This window comes from Lepidochelys kempii, chromosome 22 (assembly GCF_965140285.1).
Source record: "Lepidochelys kempii isolate rLepKem1 chromosome 22, rLepKem1.hap1, whole genome shotgun sequence".
NCBI classification, from domain to species: Eukaryota; Metazoa; Chordata; order Testudines; family Cheloniidae; genus Lepidochelys; species Lepidochelys kempii.
In genome coordinates, this window is record NC_136401.1 from 7,872,309 (window position 1) to 7,890,266 (window position 17,958).

The 17,958-nt window shown below is 47.1% G+C and overlaps 1 protein-coding gene across 2 annotated transcripts in view; it reads right to left on the bottom strand.

Annotated features, from left to right (window-relative positions):
- The window catches only part of KIRREL3 (kirre like nephrin family adhesion molecule 3), a 725,113-nt gene that overhangs the window by 167,738 nt on the left and 539,417 nt on the right, over positions 1-17,958 (bottom strand). For both annotated transcript variants that reach the window (XM_073320928.1, XM_073320926.1), the window contains exon 5: positions 213-370. In XM_073320928.1, coding sequence (XP_073177029.1) covers positions 213-370 — 158 coding nt within the window. The remainder of the gene's footprint in view (positions 1-212; positions 371-17,958) is intronic.

Sequence of the window (17,958 nt, forward strand, 5' to 3'; positions counted from 1 at the left end):
GAAACTTGGGGCCAGAACATCCGCTGGTGTAAATCAACAGAGCACCACTGAGTCACTGGGGTTATGCCAAGTGACACCAGTTGAGGAGGACATTGCTCCTGATGCGTAAGAGCCACAGTTCTGCTCTGGCCAGTACTGAGTGAAGAACACCTCTGCGAGGCGAGCGGAAGAGCAATTCCACACCCCCCATCCCAAACTCCAGCCCACCTGACCTTGGAGTAGGTGGCTCCATTGATCACTTCTCCATTCCGCATCCAGACGATGGAGGCTGCTGGTTTGGCGTTGTCAGCATGGCAGGTCAGGTTCAGGGGATCCCCAGCTCTCAGGCTAATGACCGGGCCCCCAGTAATTACTGGGTCATCTGGAGGAACTGCAAAGAAATCAGACAAGAGAAAGAATGTAGTTTATAAGTTTCAGCCAAGCTACCCTTTGCTTGCAAAGTCTGTGCCTGCAGTGGTAGTTAGCAGGGCACACGCGGTGAAAATGGCAACCCTGGGCTAAACTACACTCTGGTACAGTCATGGAACCCCAAGGCAGTCAGCTTCAGTCAGGCTGTGGCTGATGGCAGAATATAGCCCAATCTTAGTACCATTCAACTTGATTTTCTTTTGTTGCCTGCATCTTAGCTGCGTCCCAGAGTCAAAAATATGGCAGCAATGGCACACTGATACTTAAGAGGCATAGACAAAGGAGACAAGGGATACGTTTTCAGCAGAGGTTTGAAATGAGATGAAGAATTGATTGCTTGGTGAGATGTAGGAAAGCGTGAGCTGGTAGAGGAGAAGGCTCTCATACAAAACAGCGGCCAGAAGGAAAGAGGCTGGGATAAAGGCAACACAGGAAGGAGGGAAACAGATTAAACAAGAAAGAATGACAAAGGCCTAGGAGGTTGCTTGGATAAGTCCATGACCTTATGCTACAAAACAAAAGAGCAGCACGTGCACTTTCAGCCTAACAGGAAAGGAGAGAGCACAGTGTGTGCATCCCCTCTGTAACAGTCTGCAACAGCTCTGAAAACAAAATGGCTGCTAAGCTCTGCATGCAGAAAGAGTTCTTAGAAATTGAAAGGGCAGCACCCAGAAAACAAAGACATACCACACTCAGGTGACTTCTAAACACATGAAGGGCAGTTTAGAAGCGCGACCTAGAAAGAACAAGATGTGAAACCCAAAGGACTGGCCGCTGAAAACCCAGCACTGTGCTGGCAAATGTACAGTCTTTTCCCCCTTAACTTATCTTTAAAAGCCTGATTAATGCCCAGCCTGCAGAAAGGTGGCGGAGGTGGGGGGGGGAAGGAGGGGTTTGCAGAGCACCTGATGCTGTGAGGATCTGGGGTTTGGTGAGTGTATGCGGTAACAGTGTCTTTTTTATAAACACAAATATTTAAACTTCTCAGAGAGTTCGATCCTGGAAGCTTGAGGTCTCCACAGCCAGACAGAGAGGGATGTGGGTGCTTGTAAATGGTTAACATGTTAACTGTTAAAGGTTTATGGAAGTTCATCCACTTGAAATTTGGAATAACAACAGCTGTGTGATCTCAGGGAAGAGATGGCTATTTGCAATGGAGATTGGTATGCTAGATCACAGTGAGTCTGGGGTATCTGCAGGAGTTTAAGCAGTCGCGAGGGGATTCGGCAGAGAAGAGAGGCTCCGTGTTGAAACCTTTATTAACAACTGTGCCTGAAATGGCTCAAAATGCTGGAACCAACACCAACATGTTTCCCCCATTTATTTATTTATAATGTTGCTGACTGCACTCACCTAGTGAAACATACACTGCTCATTTTATGAGGGCCCCAGGGAGAAAACTGTCATGCAATCTAGTGTACTCCATTCAAGAGCGAAGCAATGCAAGGTGCTCGGTCTAACAGAACAGAAAAGAGCAGCGAGCAGACACAATTTCAGTCCATTTTACACACTGACAGGGAGAAATGATTTCTTATAATCAGACTATGGGCCAAATTCATCCCTAGCTGCAAATTCACTGCAGTCAGCGGAGACACACCAGAAATTCATCTGGCCCAACATTTCTGTCTGTGACCAGAGACAAGATCCTCAGTTGATAGGATATGAATCAGTTACCTTGTCGAACTCAATGGAACTACACCAATTTACACCCATTGAGGATCAAGTCCACAGGAGTTTATACCAGCTGTCTAAGCCTGCGCCCCACTACCCCTAAATGCCAGGTACCCAGAGTAACTTTTCTCATGGCACAAAACTAAGATTGCTTCACACTTCTGGGTGTTTATACTTCACCCAGCACCATGGTATCTAGTAGCCAGGGGCTGATCTGGATGTGGATTTTAAGCACTGCAAAGTGTGTGGTGAGTGTTCAGAACTGGTGTTTTGGTTCAGCCCATTAGAGCGATGGACAGGTGTTTGGAAAATCATCTCTACATTCAGATTTCAACGCTCCAAAGACCGAGAGGGCTGGAATATGGGAGTTTGGATATAGACTAGTTACATCAAGTACGTTCTATCTAAAGCACCCGAAGGCCTCCATTAACCTAGTACTTAAGTACCTCACAGTCTTCTATGTCTCCTCACATGCCCCGGTCAGACAGGGAAGTGCTGTTATCCCTGTTTTACAGATGGAAAACTGAGGCACAGAGTGACTAAGTGACTTGACTAAGGTCAAACAGGAAGTTTGCACCAGAGCAGGAATTTGAACGCAGCTTGCCAAGTTCTAGGCTGCTGCCCTAACTCCTAAAGCATCTTTCCTCTCTGCAAATTAACATGCTGCACTGGGATGGCAGGGGTGTATAAAGTGATTTGCACTCGCTCCTCCTCAACCAGAAGCTTGCCAAATAACTTCCACGCAGATTGCCAGACATCGTGGTCCCAATCTGACAGTGGTGTGAGTGGGCACAATTCCCACAGACATCAACAAGGGGCACACCCATTTGTGCCAGGGCTGAGGAGGGTCCTGCGCCATCCTAAAGACATTTCCTTACATGCAGAGAGTTGCTAGAAGAGTGGGGTTTATAGCGTAAGCAGCTGTAGGTCACACAGCTCGGCTGGACTAGTCAAAACATTTACATCATGCTGGCAAATGAATTTGAGGCGAGGAATTGGATGCAGGCAGCCCTGTGCAGAGTCCAGTCATGGGGAAGGGGAGTGGCACTGTATTTATGGTTTCTCTGTTGCTTTAACGTGACAAAGTTACTGTCGCCTCTTCTCTGCCTCTTGTTACGCGTAGGGTTGCCAGGTCCCACGCAGACGGATGGAGACGCCCTCATTTGGCATTCGTTTGAAGGGAGGTTTTCAAGCATCTCCCTCTGAAGAAAGATTTTGCTGTGAGTGATGAGGAGACGTTTCAGATCTCAGCCTTCCTTTGAAATTCCCATCAATCAAGCTGTCATAGCCTGACAGCCTGCTACGAGGGGTGCCTCTCATTAGGGGCCCCAGCCTAGCTCTATCACATACAGCAGGGATTCGTCCATTTCTGGAGCTGTGAATCCTTTCTGAGCAGAGATGGGGCGTGATGGAAACTGGGCAGAGGCAGCCAGAGGTTGTTCCCATCCGCTGGCCACAGTGACACGAGCGTCATGGGGCTCAGCCCAGCTCTGCATCTCCAAACACCACCAGCACATTGGCACGAATTGGAGATTTCAGCCCAGAGGCCAAGAACTGAATGGGTCATCAACCCTGAACTTCCCTCTCTCTCGCATGTGTGTGTGGGGGGTGGCGTTTCACGGCTCTCAGCTCAGGTATTGGGTGCATCAACTAGGTGTTCCATGCTCTGGACCTGCTCTGGGGCGATAACCAGAGGGCTTTGCTCTCCATGGCTGCTAATCCAGCACCTTTGTCCAGCTCCAAACCGACATCTAGCAGGGCTTATTGAAAAGGTGGCTTATGCCACAAAGAGCACTGAATGCCCTCTCATTGCAAACAGACCTCACCATATTTCAGATGGTGCTTGGATTTGGCTTGAAGTCCCTTATGACAGGTAGAGCTTGAGCTGAAGATGAGAGCGAGTGCGTGGTGGGGGTGGGAAGGGTTGTGCTGTTCCCTGGGCCCAAGTAGAAGATTTATTTAGAACAAGACAGAAAGGTGCTCAGATGGCTGATCTGTCAACACATGGACAGGAAAGGGAGTCATTGCCTCGTCCAGGCAGATGACTGGAGGGAAGGTGGGACATAAGATTCCTTCTCCACTGGACAGGCAGGGTGGACAGCCGCCCACCTCCCTGCCTTGGGGAGCAGATGCTGCTGCAGAGAAGCTACTCAGTTACACAGGGAGCTCACTGTGCTGGGATGGGGCCCAGCTATGACCCACTCTGGGAGCTCGCGGGCACCAGCTGAACAACATGACCGTGAACGTTTGAAACGGACCGAGCCCTGTCTGGCACCCACATGTGCGTCTCTGTTTCAGCACCTGGGGTTCCTGTATTTTGGGCTGAGAAGAAGGTACTCGGCAGTCGTTGCTGGCTTCTCTACCCCTGAGCTAAGCTCAGGAGATGGGGAGGGAGCATGCTCCCCAACACCTCAGAACTGGTTACGGCGGCCAAGTTGCTCCCCCTGCCCCCAACACGCCCCTCCTGTCTGGCTGTGGCACTGCAGCAACTTTTGCTTCAGCCTCTCATTCTACAGGGATCCATATTCTCCACCTATTCGTAGGACAGATTCCAAGAGTGTGCAGAGACATATAGTACCATAGGAACGGGACAGCATGGGAATGAGACTGTACATGAACAATCCATGTGTGAAAAGAAAAGGAGTACTTGTGGCATCGGTTGCATCCGATGAAGTGAGCTGTAGCTCACGAAAGCTCATGCTCAAATAAATGGGTTAGTCTCTCAGGTGCCACAAGTCCTCCTTTTCTTTTTGTGAATACAGACTAACACGGCTGTTACTCTAAAATCCATGTGTGGTTACTTGCTCTCGCTGTGGATCATAGAGGGAACGTGCTCAGATCTCGTTGAGGTTCATAGAACACACAAGCAGCCCAAAGAGGGGGAGGAAACAAGGACTTAGAAATCACCAGCAATTTAAATTACAGCAACAATCCTCTTCCCTAACTGGAACAATAATCAACATCATCATCATTTAGCTCTTCTGTAGCATCTTTCAGGTGAGGATTTCAAAGGGTCTGACATGCTGTAATGAATTTAAGCTTACAAAAGTTACAAAATGTTTATAAAAGTATTATTCCTCCTTTTACAGATGGGAAAGGAGACGCCTAGCCTAGAGTGGGCAGCAGGGTTCATTGCTTATATTTTAGCACTCAGCCGTGAGGAAACTTTTGCAGTGGAAAGGCAGATGGCAAGTGAATTTAGGCACCTACAGGGTGGTGAAGCCAGGCAGGAGTTTTGTGGATCATGGTGGTGCCATGCACAGGGACTTAGATGCCTAAATCTGGAGTTTAGGCACCCAAATTGCTTTGTGGATCACATCCTTAATTCCTCACCTGTACGGGTCAGGGGCTGCTTTTTATCTAGCTTTCTATCTGAATAGCTTTTCTGTGGCTCCCATCATCCTAAAAAGCTGTACAGTGAGGGCATTTTTAGGCAAGGAGTTTTCCTCTAGTCTGTTCTTCTGGAACAGAAAAAAATCCCTCTTTCCTACAGGAAGCTTGCAGGGCAAAATGGGGGACCTGTCACATGCAGACACTTAATATTCCCCATTGATGTCTGTACAAGGCCAATCCTGGGAAATGAAATTGAAAACTTTTTAGCAGCCGTGTGTTCTAATCATATTCTCTCCACATGGCCCATCCTGTCTCTGAGGTGCCTGACAAAAGGACATAGGTCATTGGTGGGGAGGGAAGGAGAAAAACACACCTAAGCACAGAACTGTTTTTCTCCCACATACTGTAAGTAACTTGTTTTCTAACCTATTGTTCTACTCCTGTTTCAGTCTATTGGATTAGCAGTGAGTCACAGAGAGCTGATAAGGAGATAAGAAGCACAGTGAGAGAGAGAGAGAGAGAGAGAATGGGTCCTGATTACATCTTCCCAAATAAGCAGTTATCATCCCCCGGTTATTCATGTAGCCATGAATTATTGATTGGCTCCCAGCTCATTAACCAGGAGATCTGGTTGGGGAGGGGCGGACCTGATGAATAGAAATCAGCAGTGGCTCTCAACATCTGTAACTTTTATGAAATGAGGAAGGACTCATTACTTTGCCATTCAAACTCTGGCACAGAAAAGAGAGTGAGAAGCCTTTAAGACAGAGCCGTGATCCATTATTCATCCATTGCACTCCCAAGATTTGGTTATTATTATAAGACACCACTATAGAATTTGGTCTCCTAATTTTTAATCATGGAGAGGGTGGAAGTATGAGCCTTTTGTGATGAACTCAAAGATAGAACCAACCCCTTTCTATTTTATTGGCAGCAAGGGGAATGGAATTAACTATTAAGGGTCTGAAAAAATTAAAGAACGAAAATGGAAGAGACTTATCACAGGATGACTTTGTGACCTACTGCTGGCAGAGCTGGAATGCTCGGCATCTGCACAAATGCGGCTGTTTATGTTTACACATGCAGTCACACACATGCACCTTCTGACACCCCTATGCACAGATACATGTGTGCACCTGCACAGACATGCTCCCGCACACACAGAAGCACATGCACAACATACACGCAAACCCACGTACACACACAATACCCTCACAGAAATGCACCATCATGGAGTGAGTGTGGCATTCCATTGAGCTCCTGTAAAGAGACATGCCCTTTGTGCAGGACACATGGCCTTTTAGGGCTTCAGGAGCGTAAAGGGCCCAGCCCTGGGTGGCACCGTACTGTACTCTGGAGCTTAGCCTGCATCGCTGCCCCGATGCTGCAGCTACACGGCACGGATTCTCAAGCTAGCACTGATCTAGCCGTAGCAATGCTAATTCAAGTATATCTACACATGCTGCAATCACATATCCTGAATGGAACGTCCTAAGAGCCCTTAGCTCTTGCTCAGTATCCTTCCTCTTCTTTGGTATATTTGAGGTAACTGTGCGGAGAGACAACATGGCTATCCGATGAAGTGAGCTGTAGCTCACGAAAGCTCATGCTCAAATAAATTGGTTAGTCTCTAAGGTGCCACAAGTCCTCCTTTTCTTTTAACATGGCTATTGTTACTCACATTAGCTTTGTGGCTAGCTCCAGTATGTCTATACAGCTGCAATCACACTCCTTGCCTGTAATGTAGGCAGACTGTCAGTGTGAATCACCACAATATGCCCTTGACCGAAAGGGACAGGGGCAACTTGTGAAAACAGCCAAGGATCTCCATGGTCTGCAGAGCCAGGGAGAAGTAAGAAAGAGCTTTTGGAAAGGCACATTTTAAGACACATCTGAAGAAATGACTAAAAAAGAAATGCATATTGTACAGGTACCATGCTTTTGGCACCATCATAAATTAACTGATTAGTTAGAGGTCTTCCTGCCTGGACCCAAGCCCTGCAAACTCTAACACATGTGAGTTGGCAATGGGGCTACATGCATGTGTACAGTTCCTCAGACCCATAAATGTTTGCCATATCAGGACTGAATTAGTATCCCATGTGTAACAGGGCTGGCCGCCACCCAAGCATCTGCTAGTGGCCAGGGGTGTTTCTGCTGTGCCCTGGGCCTGTTTTCCCCTTCACTAAACTCCACCGTCCCTTTGGGGCTGGCTTTTTATTAAATTAATAAACTTCTCAAGCAAACACAAACATAACCTTCCACCCCAGCTTCAGTTAGACTGAATCCCTCCTACCTGAAAGACTGTTCCTTCCTCAGAGACCAGTGCAGGAGACTCCATTCTCCTACAGCTTCACTGCCCCAGCCCCTAGCTTCCTGCTGCTGCCTGGGAGCACCTGATTCAACCCAGGTGCAGCTCATCCTGTACTCAGGGCTGACTCAGCTCCCCCTCAGCCCGTTACACCCAGCCCAGTGCTAGGACACAGGGCTGCTAGAGAAGCCATCCTTTGAACAAGACATAAAAAGGACGTCCCTGAACATTCTTGGCCACTAACTAGCAAGTTGCTGCTGCAATCAGAGATGTCTTTAATTATTATCAATATTTCTCCGAATAGCAGAGTTCCCTGGGGAGAAGCCAGCTCCTGAAAGTGGAGAGAGAAAAACAACCACCTCCCTCTAATTAATTCTGATTGCTTTTTTTTCCCCCTGCATCGCATTATTTATCAATTTGTGCAACATGCCTTTTCTTTTGAAAAAAGTATTAACAGAATCATCCCAGATGCTCACTAATGGGAAGAGGCCGCATGGTTGCTGGAGTGGAAATGTATAAATATATCAGCCTCTGTGGATTTCAAGGAGTAAATATATATATATATCTAAACAGATGAAGTGAGACTTTGAACAAGCATCTCTGGAGGCCCTATTGGCATGGAAAGGGCTGAAGATACACTTCCAGGGCACAGATTCATTGGTAGGTGGGGGTGGTTCTGAAGGGGAGTGGGATGTTCAGTGCTCTGAGACTTACGAGGTCAGAATATTAGAAATTTGTGGGAATTATTATTGCTAGCACAATGACAACGGCTCCTAGAGACCTCAACTGAGATCAGAGCCCCAGACACCGAGTAAAAGACAGCCCCTGTCCCATAGAGCTTGCTATCTAAATAGACGAGACAGGCAAAAAGTAGGAGGGGAAACAGAGGCACAAAGACTTGCCCAAGGTCCAACTAGACAATACACGGTCTCCTTGAGAATACAGTTGGTCTCTGGCTACACATGGAAACATCCACAAATCCTGATGGCTCTCTGCTCTTTAGCACAGACAATTCTCTGGCCAAAATGGGGAAGCGAGCTGGCTGCAAGGCTCCTGTTTACACACAGTCTGGGAGCAGAACCTTGTGAATTAGGTGCCCACCATGCACCAGGAGCATGGAAAAGCAAACAGTCCAGGTCAAAGTCCTGGTACAACCCATATGCTGAAAATTACCCAGCTAAACTCTTCCTAAAACCTTATGAGCAATACATGCATCAGGATGGATCTGAAAATTATGTGCTAACCTAGGTCCAGGTTTGATACCATGCTTCAATTGTCAGCTCTTTGAGGGCAGGGACCATCTTTGTGTTGTGTGTTTGTACAACGCCTGGCATAGTGGGGTCCTGAGCCACAACTGGGCTCCTATGTGCTATCACAATACAGATAATCAATAATAACATTGCCCCTGTGGTATAGCTCCTTTCTGATTGATTTCTATGATACTGCTCGTGCAGTGGGGTGCTACTGAGTGTGAGTACAAGTATCACCACCTGCTCCTTGGGAACTGCCAGGCTGGATCAGACCCGAGGTCCATCTCATCTAGTGTCTTGTCTCCAAAGGGGGGGCAGTCCCGGATTCTTCAGAGAAAGTGCAAGAAACCCCATAGTGCTAACTAAAAATGGGCTAATTTTGAATAAATCTTGCCAGCTCCACCCTCTCTCCCCGAGTATCTCAAGTATTGCTAGGCAGAATTAGGATTTGGGAGCTCTGCTCAGGCCCCGGCAATGTGCTTGTGTATTCATGTAGCGCACTGTGGGCTTGTCAACGAGGCATGTTTGTCTCCTGAAGACAAGGCAAGTTTATGAAGGCATCCTAGTACACTTGCTCTGGGTGATTGTTTTCACATGCCCCCCCCGATCTGCATACAATCGCTTGCTGTGTTAAAGTCTTTGCAATGCCGTGTCTCTGCAAGGAGCATTCTCCAGTATGAACCAATCTAATCTACTGCATGTGAATCCTGGTGCATTTTGGGACCAGGCTTGCCTGACGTCAAATTACTTTTGTGAAGTTGGGATTTTAAACCGCAGGCTGTACTGTCTCCTCCTCCCCTCCGTCGGAAGGTGCTGCATAGCTTGGAAGGAAGCAGCCACTTGTTCTCTGCTTGGGATCAAGCGTAAACATGAGTGTTGGGGTGAATTCAACAATAAGCTCAGTGTTAATGACAACTTTAACGGAACAAAGAATTAATTAGCTACTGTACCTTTTTTCTGTGATCCACGCACACATAACACAGCATGGGGCTGGCACGTCCTATTCACTGCCTAGCAATTGTACAGGTCTGCCTTTGCTTTGAAGCTAACAGCTGTTACTCCCATTAGCATAACGAGGGGCTAGGCAAGTGCATTAAAAGAGGAGGAGGGGATGCTCATGTTGATCCATCTCTGGAAACCACAACCACAGCATACAGGTTATAGTTATGTGTGACCTAAAGGAATTTTAGCTCCTGAGCTGAAGTCTGAGGTCAGGTGATCCATCCAAATAGCACAAAATAGGGAAAGGGGAATGCAAGCAGGTACTGACCAGTAACAGGACCAGCATGTCTCCTGTCAGCTTGGACAGGAGACAGCTCCCTTTTGACTCCATCCGGGAGAGCTGACCTCTATAAACTATGAGGGTCTGGTTTGAAACTCGCAGCACTGGTCAACACCCAGTGTTCAAAACTCAAGAGTCAGGACACCCAAAAAGACAAGAATGTAAAAATACTGCACTGGGAATTCTTTTTGACATCTGGGTTCTGCACCTTTAGGATTCGTGGTTTCCAGCATTTCTCCAGAACCCCGAGGGATAGAAGAAGCTCGCTTTTCTGTGTAACAAAAGCTGAGATTCTGATGTACCCGAACGACGCCAGGGTCAAGAGCTTTATGAACAGCACGAAATATTGCAAGACTCACAGTAAAACTGTGAGAGTTGGCAACCCTGAATTCTCATCTGAGGCTAACAATCGGTTACACTTCTACAGAACCTTCTCTCTGAGTGTCTCAATAAACAGACAGTCCCCCCCACGCCCCCCTGCCCCCCCCAGCAGCAGGAATCCAGGACGACAATGAGGGTGGGTGTATCACCCCAGGCAGGCCACACAGGGAGTCAGTTGCCCCAGGAGTCCTGATTTCCAGACCCCTGCTAAAGCCAATAACTTTCCCCACAGTCACATGGTAGGTTCAGTGCTGTTTGGGGAATTTTGCTCATTGGACAGGTCCACTCCAGCGTCTGGCTCTGCGTCCGCACACACAGTAAGAAGCAGCAAATCTTCTGCAGGTGCTTACAAGACAGTTCCTTTAAGGTCAAGTGATCCCATGCATATACTGAAGTTAACCCTTCTCAGCTCAGATTGAAGAGACCCATTGCACTGACATATCAGAATGGCTCACAGAAAACAGAGAGGCAGCTCCCTTTCCAGACCTCCCAACAATCCCGGGTTTCATGGGACTGTCCCCCTTTGACCACACAATGCCCTGTCCTGCTTGAAGCGGCTCCTGTCCCATGGGACTGGCTAGGCTCGGATCCCCACTCCAGGCGTTGCAACCTGGCCCCCTGGTTGCAACACAACTCACTCAAATTTGACCTAACTGCCTGCTCATTAGGGAGCACGGAGCGGAGCCCAGCCAACCCTGCAGGTCAGTGAGTGAGGGGTGGGCTCGCTCTGCATCCCCCCAGGCCTCCTAGCCTATGGGTGCAGGACTCAGCCTGCTTAAGCCACTTGAAATGTTGGGAGGTGTGCCCTCCTCACAAGCACAGGCTCCTACTGCTTCAGATGGAGGAGAAAGGCAGTTAGCAGTGTAAGGCCTAAGACCCACCGCTGTGTGGTTTCTATTCCCTCCAGCAGAGGCCAGCAGCACACAGTACTCCCATCATTACAATGCCTGGTTCCAGTAGAGCTGAAGGCCAGCAAGAAGCAGTTCATAAACTAACAGGCTGATTTTCATCTGCCTTCCGTCTTGGTGAACCATTGCTCTGCAGGAGACCCTGAGCAGAGCTTGTCAGAAATCAAAAGACGAATTTAAGGAGCCTCCTGTGCCCCTCCCTCTCATGTAATACAGATGGTAACAAATGTCAGCCCACCTTGGGCGCTGCACATCTCCATTGGCCACTGTGGTTTCAAAGCAAATATTGGCACCACTTAACTCTGTGCAGTGCCCATCTTTGCACTGCTAATCCCACCCAGCCCTTCCCCAATGGATGTCAGACTCACTGCTGCGTGGTGGGAGCTCGCTGTGACAGCTGCCTTGCAGGTCGTGCATTGGGAAGATTATAAAACGTAGCACACAAAGACTAAAACAATATATTATTCCTCTCCAGGCTCTCCCCTGCAGCAAACCAGTCCTGCTCTTTGTATCAGATCCCATTGCAACGCCACGTTATGTAAATGAAACCTGGACTGCCCAATGAATTAGACCAGCTGCACTGCCTTTGCCCTGTTTCTTAATGCTAAGGACTGGGTGAGTTTGAACTATGCAGTGTTTGCTGTTGGGAGCTCTGAGTTTTACACGCTTAGCAACGTGGTAAAGAACTAAAAGGACAGCAGGTTATTTTGTAGGCCAAAAGTAGTATGGAAGCACTTCCTATTTACATAGGCAGTGCATGGGGTTCACTTAACTGATGTGTAACTGCACAGGAACTGCATGGTCCTTGCAACCTACACAATATCAACAGGTGAACAAGCTGGACTCTTGCTGATAAGTAGTGCGGTCCATGGGCCTCGTCAGTCAATATCAATGTGCGTTTTGATTGAATAAGAGCAGCAGGATTGGACCTACCACCAGCCCTCTGCATCACAGGGCATTCCCCTTGCCAGACCCATTTGATTCTCTTCTGCATGAAGAGTTGTTGTAGCTGGATGCTCCACAGCTGCATCTGCTAAGTTCTGCAACCTACCCCGAAGGAACAGGGATTGACGCTGGCCACAGCCTGAGAAGTGCAGGGCAGCTGTTGATGCCCTCAGAAAGCCGTGTGGCTGCTGTCGACTGGAGAAGGGAGATGAAACAGATGTGAGCAAACAGCACAGCCTGGGGGAAACACGCTAAAAAATAAACCAAAAGGAACGAGGAGAGAGCAGAGAAAAATAGCGCTGACAGATTACATAGTGCTTCTCTTTCTTGGCCCTATTTCCAGTCTTTCTGTGAGGGCGAGTGTGTGTAGGTGGGTCAGTAAGAATGATGCCTCACGTCCACCACTAGAGGGAGGAAGGAAACGTCTCTCAGCACTGAGAATGGGGCTTGCAGAGATGGTGTTGGAAAGAGAATTCTTTCCTGCCTGCCTGTCGGAAGAGGGACAGCACTGGATCAATTCAGAACCCAATATGAAAATCTTGATAGAGCCATCTATCTAGCCAGCGAGAGAGACAGAGAGAGGGAGAGGAGCTGGTTGGGAAGTGATTTTTTTCCCCACATAACATTTTTAACAAAAACTACATTTTTCATCTTTCTCAAAAATGTCTTCATGTTTTTTTTGTTTGTTTTAACCAAAAAAATGGAATAAAGCCACCGAATTTTTTTTTTACAAGGAGGGGAGGGGATTTTTTGTTTTTTTGAACATTTCCATTTCATCGAAAAGCCAGTTATTGTTGAAAAAAGGTCTGGGGAAAAAATGTCTAGTATTCCCCATAGATAGATAGATGGTACACATGCTGATGGCTAGCTAATGATTTCTTATTTGGAATATTATCTCTGCTAACAAAAGAGCAAGAACCTTAACCCCAGAAAATTTCTGGAGCTGCCAGATACTAGCTCAGTCAAGCCCTGAGCTGATCTCTGTCAGATGGATCAGAAAAAATTTACCCCAACCCCTGTCTTAGGTCTTGTGAGAACCTTCTGAAGAAGCCCTTGGCCTGTTAAACCCTCCCTGCAGCATGAGGCTTAGTGCCTGGCCGCATTCTGTTTTGTTTGTGTCTGGGATGCCCTCAGAGTGGGTCTCTTTAAACTGCAAGGTACTGGCAGCTATTAATGAGAGAGGTCAGCGTCTGACTCTTGGTGACTGCACTGATGGCTCCAGTTCTGGCTGTCAAGAAGGTCAGGAGAGAACTAACCAGATCTGGCAGGGATGGGGAGAGAGTAAACAAGAAAAAGCTGTGGGCTCTGTCCATCTATGTATGTATATAGCCCCATCCCCATAGCCACTGAGCACCCACAAGCGTTAATGAATGTAGTTGCATTAATAGCCCCATTTTACAGAGGAGAAACTGAGGCACAGAGAAACTAAGTGATAGCCCAGGGTCACATAGGGAGTCTGTGGCAGAGCTGGGAATTGAACAGAAATCCCCCGAAGCCCTGTCCAGTGCCTTGACTGCAAGACCACATGTGCCCCGAAGCTGCACTGCTCCGATTACTGAGATACTACCTCCAAAAACTACTGTGCTCCTGAGCCAGCGAAGCAGGACTCCCTTAGAACTGATGGGTAGGGCTGACTTATAGCTTGGGCCCATCTAGGTTGCACATGGTTGGACTTGAACTATTGACCAAGTCGGGAAAAAGGCGCCCTGTAGCCACCATCAACACCTGGAGCCACCCACTCCCAGCCTTATCCTTGAGCAGGAGGGAACAATTTGTGATAACAGCGATATCTATATAAAATAGAGTGACAGCCCCTCCTGGTAAGCAGGGCTCCTGGTTGCAGACTGACAGATCAGAGAATGCAAAAGGAAAAGAAAAATGGAATTCGTTATTTTTTCCATATGTCAAACATTTTCAAACTGTTCTAAAAATAAAAAGAAGAAAGGAAAAGGTTTATTATTTTTCACCGGAACAAAAAGGAAGATCTCAAATGAATCCTGCTTTCCAGCCCTCGCTCCAACAGGCTGCTGCTCCTGGGAGTCACTTTTAGATCTCCTCTCTTGCTGGCAGGTTGGGAGAGCTTCTGCATATTCTAATGAGACTGGAAGGACAAAGAGTCCCATCAGTGCCACTTAGCCCATCCCTCCCTGCTCACATATTGTTGCTTCAAGGTCTCATTTGCTGCTTGCTGGGATGCAACTAATTAGCTTGCACATCCACGGAACTAAATAAAATAGAAAATAAATGAACACATGCAATAATTTTTCCACGCACTTTTGGTGGAGCTGATGTCACCACTGTGGGGCTTGGCATTATAGACCAATGGTCATTCTCCAGTTTGCACTGAAGGGACACCTCAGTCTGTGGTAGGCTGCAGCCTGTCTCAAGCTCTTGTTGCTTTAATGCAAAGCACATCACACATTTCTGTCCGCAGGAATGGGGCAGAGGTGGGAGCGTGGTTGAGTGGATAGGGAGGGCTTAGCAGTCAGCTAGAATTAAGTTCCAGTACTGATTCTTATATTGTTGCGCTGAGTGACCGTGTCCAAGTCATTCAAGATGAGAAGGAGGAGAGCCCCGGTGTGCACTGATGGATATTGGGTACTCTGTCACTTTCGAAGATTGAGAAATCACAGGCACACTTTGTCAAGCCTAGACTTCAGTTCAAAGATAAGTTTCTCCTATTCTGAGTCAGGAAGGATTGATTTTTTTTAAAGGTGAAAGGATGCTTTTCTTTTTCTCTCCTCTCTCTTTCTTAAAGGCCAAACCTTTATCTGAAAAACCAGGCGCCGCATGCTCTCCTCTAAATCACCCTCACCCCCCTGGAGTGGCTAGTTATTATTGCTCTTCTCTCTCAGCTGGACTCTGGAAAAAAGTCAGAAAGTCTGGCTCTGGCTGTAGGGACATCGGAAGAGGTGGAGGGCCATGGGAACAGGCTAGGCAGTGTTAAAACCAGTCTGGGGAATGATTCACCAGGCCAGTGCTCATTCCAAGAATGTGGGCTCTTGGTCCATAAAGAAAACCTGGTTTTCTCACATTTATTCCTTATAAAATATTATGTGCTGAATCATCTCTCCTTGACCCATACCCTGAGTTTCTTCTGCCTTCCCCAGTTCCTCCTGCTCAAGGGCAACTGGAGTGAAAGGAAGTGACAAGCTTTGGTGATCAAGTCTTCTCCTACTGTGGTTCCGGCAGTGCCCCACATGGACTCACAGGGGCACAAGCCCGGCAGAGGCTAGACAGATTCCCATCCCTCAAGGAGGTTGTTTTCTGTGTGGTGGTAAAGCATGAAGGTTCTTTATTCAGGGATGGGCCTGAACTGGAACCCTAGCATCCCTTGCTAATTTTTGATCCATACAATCAAAAGACTCACTGAACTTTGGGAAGGTTCCAATTTGAACTTTACAGCTTGGCCTCACCTCTATGGCCAGAGCAATCACAAAAGTATTGGCCTGAAGTCCCACTGATTTATGCAACTGCCCTCAGTAGGGTGGTTTCGGGTCACTTAGCAGTAGGTGGGAAAGTTCACCACTTGGCATCAGCGAGCCCCAGATGCCTGCAGAAGAGATGGGCTTGTGCCACAATATTTGGATTCAGCTCAAGACAGCTGTGCATTTCTGGAGCGTTTGGACTTGGGGGTTTGATTGAGGTGCATTGTTAGTTTACAGCTGCTGGAAACTGGATATAGACACTTCAGATCTGTCGTCCTACAGCTTCTGTCTACCTAGCCATCTGTTCATCCATCTAGACATGGCCGATGCTCCTGTCTGCAGTTCATTGGTTATAAGCCTTTGGAGAATCTCAGCTAGGAGCATCTGGACTGAATGTCAATGGATATTTTTCCAGTCTTTCTCATGATGCAAGTGACATTTTTACACATCTAACATGGATTTAAATCACTGATGAACCAACCATAAATCACCTTCCTTCTTCCCATCCCATCTGAAAATTTTCCTTTTCGCTTTAGTGTTTGATTGAGTCTCTCGGAAAAACCCTGTCTATGAAGGAAGCTTTAAAAAATCAGTTGCATTGTGTTGCACTGGATTCAGGTGCCCATGTGTTAGTTTGGGTAGGGAGATGTAGGTTCCAGCTTGATATATGTCTTTATCACTGCTCACAAATCCAAGGCAACAAATACTGTATGGATTGGTTAAATTGAAAATGTTGTTCACAGTGGAGTTATAGCTATGTTGGTCCCAGGATATGAGAGAGACAAAGTGAGTGAGGTAATATCTTTCGTTGGACCAACTTCTGTTGGTGAAAGAGACAAGCTTTTGAGCTACACAGAGCTCTTCTTCTGGCCTGGAAAAGGTATTAGGGTATCACAGCTAAATGCAAGGTGGAACAGATTGTTTAACATGAGTAGTTAACACATATTCTAACCAATTTATTTGAGCATGAGCTTTCGTGAGCTACAGCTCACTTCATCATCTGATGAAGTGAGCTGTAGCTCACGAAAGCTCATGCTCAAATAAATTGGTTAGTCTCTAAGGTGCCACAAGTACTCCTTTTCTTTTTGCGAATACAGACTAACACGGCTGTTACTCTGAAACCTGTCACATATTCTAAGGGACCATTCAAGATGAAGTGGCCCATTAACAACACTGCAGTCATAGGACAAAAAGGGGGTCAGTGGGTTACAGATTGTTGTAGTAAACCATAAGTCCAGTGTCTTTATTAAGACCATAATTTTTAGTGTCTAGCAAAGTTATGAATTTAAGCTCCCAGGCTCATCTTTGGAAGGTGTTGTGCAGTTTCCTTTGAGGATGAGGACTGAGAGGTCAGATATTGAGTGATCGTTTTGTGAAAAGTGTTAGCCTATGGGTTTTTGACTTTATGAGTTTTCTGTGTGAGTTCATCTGTGAGTGTAGTGATTGTCTGGTTTCACCCGTATAGTTGTTATTGGGGCATTTAATGCACTGGATGAGGTACACCACGTGTTGTGATAGGCATGTGTAGGACCAATGGAACTTGAAAGCTGTGTTGTGGGGGGTACTGATCATCATAGCAGTGGATATATGTCTGCGGGTTTTGCATCAGTTGAATATCCCATACTTTCTCTTTGGAGTATATTCTGTGGTATCTGAGTGCCTGGCTGTAGACAGCAGATTTCTTGGTGTGTTTGGGCTGGCATTGGACAAAGGTCCAGCTTGCTCCAGGACACAACCAACTTCCTCCAGAAACTCTGCAACTTCTAACAGCCTCCCTCAGAACATCATCCTTGCCACCATGTTTGTCACCTTCCTAGACACCAACATGCCTCACGACAGCATCGATACTTGAGATACATGGATGATATTTTCATTCTCTGACCAGATGACTTAAACTTCCCCATAAATATCCACCACAGCTTCAACAACCACCACCCATCAATCAAAGATTAGAACACTCTAGAACACTCCCACACTAGCAGCAACTTCCTGGACACCATGATCAGCTTCAGCAATGAAACCCCACAGAGAGAAACCCACG